The sequence below is a fragment of the Nanorana parkeri genome, unplaced genomic scaffold (assembly GCF_000935625.1).
Source record: "Nanorana parkeri isolate BGI_ZX_2015 unplaced genomic scaffold, ASM93562v1 scaffold23, whole genome shotgun sequence".
NCBI classification, from domain to species: domain Eukaryota; kingdom Metazoa; phylum Chordata; class Amphibia; order Anura; family Dicroglossidae; genus Nanorana; species Nanorana parkeri.
The window spans coordinates 867000-874098 of NW_017306291.1; the positions used below are offsets into that span (position 1 = coordinate 867000).

The window sequence follows — 7099 nt, forward strand, 5'->3', positions numbered from 1 at the left end:
CCCCCACCTAAAAATGTTAGCGCCATGACAAAATAATGTTCTTTTCTTTTTTTCCTCTGAGAGGACTGATTTTTCTTCTTGTAGAATACATTGCTTTCCCGTTATAAGAGTGATGAAATTGTTGTATAAATACCGCCTTGTCCTAGAAATCTGCCTCCTGCTATTGAAAAGGAAACAATGACAAGATATGGCCAGACGCCGTTAGAATTTCATACAAACAAATCTGCTTTCGGAATGTTCATTCAATTTTCTAATAGGTAATGGGGTCAAAGTGACAATTGTTTTCGAATGTAGAGATGAAAAAATAACGAAGAGGCAGAATAAGAAAAAAAATATTGTTGAGTGAATATGAATTTCATTCGAATAACTCGATTCATTCTCAAAATTGAATGTTAGAAACCAAATACAGTTTCTAATGACATTCGTCATGTTTCTTATGTGATTATCAAATGTTCTGACGAGATTTTTCACATGAACTTTTGTACAAAATGTTACCAAAAATGTTGTGGTCAGCTTTATTCTGCAAAGACATGAAGTACTTGTGGTCATTGGGGGTTTAAAAGATATCTTAAACTTTGGTGTCTAGAATTGCCTTACAGTGAAATGCACTACAGCAGCCTTTCTCAACCAGGGTGCCTTTTGGCTTCCTCAGGGTGCCTGGAAATTTTCAAATCGTCATTCCTCCAATGAGTGCTTCTGATGTGAAGAGGGGCTCCTAATAGGAAGCTGGGCTCTGGATGTAAAGTGTAAGCCTGATGTAAAAGTAGAGATTCTGGTGTGAAGCAGAATATGAACCCCCCCTTTTTTTTGTGGCGATTTTTGATTGGGGTTCCACCATAAAAACCTCACCTGGTCCCTTATCTTGGATAAGGGTCTGGTAGGGATTTTGGAGGGACAACACATAATTTTTTTTATATTTACAGTTTTTACATTTTAGACTAAGGTACCCTGAGGTTTTTCATACTTTTAAATTACACTAAACTCAGGAGGTAAATCTTAAAAATGCATTCAAGTCCCTTAACTATTAACAAAAATGTATCTTATTTGTGTATCACTCAGCTGTAGATCCTCAAATCATCTCTGAATTGGTGCTGACACTGTCCTTCCTTCTGGAGGGGGGCTACTTCTGTTCCCCATGCTCCCTGTGTGTGTTGTAGAGTACTCACCACTCCAAGCTCGCTCCTGAGATGGACTACAATCTCACATGTAATTTACTAATTTGTATTGAGATTGTAGTCCATCACGGGAGTCAGGGGCTGACTGGCAACTTTTAGCTCTCCCTCTACAAATTAGTAAACTAAACATGAGATTGTAGTCCATCACAGGAGCGCATTTGGAGCGGTGACTACTCTACAACACACACAGGGACCATGGGGAACCAAAGTAGCCACCCTCCAGAAGGAAGGTCAGTGTCGGCACCAATTCAGAGATGATTTGAGGATCTACAGCCGAGTGATACACAAATAAGATACATTTTTATTAATAGTTTGTTTACTTGAATGTATTTTTAAGATTTAACTGCTGAGTTTAGCGTCACTTTTAAAGGATGCCATGACTGAAAAAAGTTTGAGAAAAGCAGTACAGTTGTACACAAGCTATAGTCCTTTCTGTGAGGGTTTGTGTTTTTTGTGTCCGTCTTCCCCTAACTACCATGCATAAGTGGATTTGAATTCTATAATAGTGTGTAGTTGTTCTGCTCTCCTGAATGTCATAGCAGGACCAGCGAAAGAAGTCCCCATGAGACACGCTGTTATCTTTAATCTGTTGTGTGGTCAATTGGAAATGGCGGGTTAGTTTACCTTTCTAATAAAATTTACAGTGCAGCTACATAGACATGTTCGTTTACATACCATAGTACTGTTTAGACAGATTCGTTTAAATGACATACCTGAAGGACATACCAATCAGCCTGCCTGAAGAAGTAGCATTCCGAGCAGTCTGCACATATGTGCTCAGATGGATGGTATGATGAATGCACCCTCATTATCACAAGCGCAAATGCTGCCCATCATCAACAAATCTGCATATGTGCAGTGCACATGGACGCCAGTCTGAGGATATCTAGCAGCAGAAAAAAAGTATCTCCTGAATTAAACCTGAATATTGTTATTTTATCTTGAAATGCGCTATTTATTTTTACCTTTTTTCTGGCTAGAACTCTGCTCTAAGAATCACGTAGACATTGTCTGGAATCAAATACTTGTATGCAAATTGTTTTCCTAAAATGTTTTATGTTTTTGTGCAGGTAACAACAAGAGCAAAACAGGCGAAGGAGATTGTTTCTTACAACTCGGGTATGTATTTGTATTTTTTATATTTTTAGAATTTTACTGGTAAATTATTTTAATCCAGACGAGATGAGAAAACTTAGAGCATCTTTAACCCAAACTGATTGGCATGTATTAGAACACCTGTCAGGTTTTTATTGCTGTAGGTGTCCACACTACAGAGATTCACCCTTTCTATTTGTCATGGTGATCATTAGGGATGTACCGATACTAGTACATAGTAGATAGGGCGAGTACTCGTACCAAATGCTCCGATACTTGCCCTCGATACCGGAACTTCCGGTCAGAGGGAGATTTCCTCTTACTGGCAGTGCCGTGAGGTAACATGGAGCTGGCCAAGCTGCTTCCTGATTGGCTGGGAAGCCGGCTCCATGCTGTTTGGCCAGGAAGCCAGCTTCCCTGCCAGTTAACATGGAGCCGGCTTCCTGGCGAATCAAGAAGCTGGGCGGCAGGTAATGACACAGCGCCCGGCTTCCTGATTGCCCGGGAAAGCAGCCCCATGCTAGCGGAAGTACCGGTATCGGCGAGTACGAAAGATAAATATCAGTACTCTGTACCGAAAAACCAGTATGGTTGCATCCCTAGTGATCATTGTCACTAGGAGTGAAAAAATCGAACTTTTTACAGTTGTCACCAGAAGAGACGGTGAGGGAAAATCTTCAAATGGGGACACTTGTTTCAGTACCAAACTAAAAAGGGTTTTACTCTCACTTCCAGTTATATTTTCAGGACAGGGAGTGAGGGAAATTCTCCCTAAGGGGGCTCAGACATCAGATAATAACCTTAGCGCTACACAAAAAAGCACCAGACCAAAAACAGATGGGGGGTCCAATATAATTTTTTATTGTTGGTAAATAGATCATAAAAAACGTCTAATGTGCTTATGTGCCAAAACAGCTCCCCCTTCATCAGGACTCAACACAGGATCAACTTGGATGGACTCAGCAAAAAAGCGATAACACAGATCTGTATTAGAACCGGTTTTAAACTCCCTTCATGGAGTAATATTGGCCATTTTACCTCCTTTTCTTGCAGTTGGAGCGAGACAGCAATAAAACACAGGATTTAACCTTTCTCCGCTCTGTGCAAGACTAAAAACTGCCTGAAGTTCAATTTGAAAGGCTACGCTATTGATTATGGAAATCTGTTGTGTTTCTATACAGTTATTAATGCCGTTATTCTTTACAGGTACAGTTCGATTAGCTGATCTAAAATGCGTGGGGAAGACGAATGTGACATTACCAGACAGCATAATCACACAGCGGGAGGAAGAGGAGCCCGCCGATGAGGAACGCGACTTGTCAGCTGCTCACAGTGAAGGCCCCGTGACAGCGACACGAGCTCGCAAGAGGAAGATCGCAAAACCTACAGAGACAGCGGCGTCCACAAAAGAGGAAATGGAGGAAAAAGTCAGGGGCAGGCGGCAGAGAGACTTTGACGTGGAACAGGAGACTGACATGCTCGAGGACAGTGACGACGAGAGCAGGAAAAAGGAGCGCAGCCGAGCGTTAGAAGAACTATGGACTCAGAACCAGCAGAAGCTTCTGGAGCTGGCACTGCAGCAATATCCGAAGGGAACAGCGGAACGTTGGGATAAAATAGCCAAATCTGTGCCCGGTAAATCCAAGGTGAGAAGAATTATTTCTAATTTTTGTAGTAATAGACCACCTTATTATTTGTCACCATCGTCCCGCTGCAAGGGTCACATGGAAGCAGGTTGGCCCAGATTTTCTGTTAGTTTTGGATAGAGTAGGGAAGGGCTAAAAGCCATCAGGTTTTTCTGCTATCTGAGGCTCTGTTAGTGATTTACCTTCCCTTACTTTCTGTTCGGGGGACAAAGAAAATCTGCAACAAGGGAACAGATGACAAATAAAAGCTATTGGAGCTCTAGCATTACCCTACCTAACTTCCCTCACTTCCTGTCTGGTGAAATGGCTTTCCCTGTGAGAATGGGGAATCCCCTAAATGGAGCCCTGGATGGCAGTGAAAACTGTTTGAGGGTTTAATGCCAAACAAAATGGCTATACATCTGAATATTTTACGTTGGTGAGTAATTTTACATTACAGATGGTATATAATTAAAAAAGAAAAACCACAAAACTGCCGTTTCCAGGAACTTAGGGCTTTACCTGGAAAGAGGAATAGATGCCGCCTCTGTAGGAAAATGATTATAATTATACAGGATTTATATAGCGCCAACAGTTTGCGCAGCGCTTTACAATATAAGGAAGACATGACAATACAATTCAAGACAAGATGGTAAGGAGGGCCCTGCCCGTGAGGGCTTACAATCTAAAAGAAAATTGACGACTCGGTGCTCATAGTGTTTGTTCCTTAAAGCACCATCAAGCCATATACAGAGTGCATGAAGGAGCATTTTTATTGGGCAACCTACTGGCATCCCTGAGACTCATTCTTCATTCTGCTTGGCTTCTTGGGAAAGCTGCTGCAGAACTGAGAATTCCCTGCGCTGTCCTCAGCCTGTGGGTAAGTGATTTCCATCCCCCCAGAGGCTTGGTCATATCAAGTGTCCAGAATGTGGCAGGAGGATGAAAGCGGAGTGTCCAATTTATTACCTCCAGGAGAAGAAATGTGCCCATTAGGAAAGACTGATATTAATAAGGCAATATTGGATGATGTGTTTTGTATTTTCCTCACATGAATTGCTTCCCATTTATAGTAAAGCAGTAGACTCGTTTTTCTCATCTTTTTTTTTTTTTTAACACGGAGAAACCCCTTTAAATAAATTGACGTTATCGGGGGACCCATGGTAATAATTAAAGGAGTTTACAGATCATAGTACAATAGCGTAAACAGGAAGTTGTAGATATCTGTAAAAAAATAAGTCAAGGCAACTGGACTTGCTGTATTTTTTCACTGGACATCCGACCAGCTTTCTCAATTCAGAATGACTTGTACAAAATCTTTTTACAGTAAGTCCAGTTGCCTTGACTTATTTTTTACAGATGTACCTGGATGAATGAGAACCTTCACAGACATACAGTAAGTTGTAGATATAAAAATAAAGTGTGGCATGTGACTCGCGTAGCATATTTTTCACCCAGGGCTGCTCTGTCACAAGAATATTTTCAATAATAATATAGAAATGTAATAATATCCAGGAAATAAATAAATGTGTGTTTCAGCCAGAGAAAGCGGCCGACAAGCATTCTTAAAGTCCAGAATAGTGTTTTATTAAATCCACAACTGACAATAACGAAAGACGGCCATGTTGTTTCGTGGGCCAAACATCCTCCTTCATCGAGGCTTTAACATTTAAGTAAATGTCAGATGAACGCAGAGTAAAATTTCTGGGAAAATCAATCCAAACCAGGCGAGGTGTTTCGGCAGGTGCCTTTGTCAGCGGCAGACATCATACGCACCCACTGACACTGGCACCTATTGTTGTTCTGCTGGTGAGAAAGGCAACTGGTGAAAGATCCAGGTTTGGTGAGTTTTGGTTTTTATTACCTATGTGACGCCTATAGAAGCATTTTAAACGCATAATGGAAACCTGTCATGATTATAATGTTCAGGCTGCCATTACTGAAATATCAAGATTAGGAATTCTGGCTTGGCTCATTTTTTAAGTCAGGCCAGCAGCATTTGGAGGACAGCAACGGCAGCCTACTTAGTCTTCTCATGACAGGTTTCCTTTAAAGCTGGATTCCAGAAAAAACACTAAATACATGTATATATGGGGACTGTTTTACCTACTAAAGGATTTTTATTTCTGTCTATCCAGTCTTGAGATTTACACACCTTTGCCACAGAGCACAGCCATGTCTGGCAGGGTAGGAGAGCTGATTTTGGTGCAGTCCCTCCCGCAGCCTGTGACTGGCCAGTGAAAGGGAAACCAGCTAACTGAAGAGATCATCTCTCTGTCCCTCCGATCTCTCCTATCAGCAAATTCCCTGTTAGAACATGAGCACGGCAACACAACTGACTGGCTCCTTGTGCTGCTTCTCCTTCTCCCAGTCCGAGCGTTACTCTACTGTAGAATGTAAGAGGCTGATACCTGGTCAAATTTAGGTACTTGAACTGTTTGCATTAAAAATATACATTTAATGCCATATTAATGAATATGAAGCTATATTTTTTTTATATCTGCCTGAAGTTCAGCTTTCTATAGATTTGTGTTTCTAATGATGGTTTTGGTCACAGCTGGCTGGGCAGACATTGACACTGCTCTTCTGTTTCCCTCTTTCTGCAGGAAGATTGTATGTGTAGGTATAAGCTGCTAGTGGAGCTCGTGCAAAAGAAGAAACAAGCAAAAAGCTGAGGCTGGATGGATTGGAGAACATGGAACAGAGAACGGGACCTCCTCATCCTCTACAACAGTCACGTGCCTTAGTATTAAATACATAAATTAAAATGATTGCCAACTAAAATATTTCATGCAGATAAGAATTAAAAGTATTTTTTTATACCACAATGTGTTTGTTTTGTAACTGGTACAGTTGTGGTCACCTGTGAAAACTGCCATCTTTCCTTACTTGTAAAGCAAAGCCACCCTGACCACATGGATGGTTCAGCAGTGTTTGTCCGTGCCATGTTTACCAGATGTCCAAAAATACACCAAGAAACCTGACGTGTCTTCAGAATTACACAGACACAAGATGGCGGCCATATAGCAAATCTAACATGGTACTGCAGAACTAAGAAAATGTCTTGGGAGTAGGGAGGGAATAACAGAAAGTGAGAAGAAATCTCTCAAAAGTAAGAGAAAAGATCTCTTTGTTGTCATTGAAAGATTTCTGATCTATTCCTGTTCAAGTGCAAAAATGTCATGTTCAGTACCAGTGACAATC

General features: G+C 41.1%; 1 protein-coding gene across 2 annotated transcripts in view; it reads left to right on the forward strand.

Moving 5' to 3' along the window:
- The window catches only part of DNAJC1 (DnaJ heat shock protein family (Hsp40) member C1), a 129210-nt gene extending 122504 nt beyond the window's left edge, over window positions 1-6706 (forward strand). For both annotated transcript variants that reach the window (XM_018564069.1, XM_018564075.1), the window contains exons 13-15: window positions 2246-2294; window positions 3477-3916; window positions 6502-6706. In XM_018564069.1, the coding sequence (XP_018419571.1) occupies window positions 2246-2294; window positions 3477-3916; window positions 6502-6570 (558 nt within the window). In that variant the 3' untranslated portion in view covers window positions 6571-6706. The remainder of the gene's footprint in view (window positions 1-2245; window positions 2295-3476; window positions 3917-6501) is intronic.
- Window positions 6707-7099: the final 393 nt, after the last annotated feature.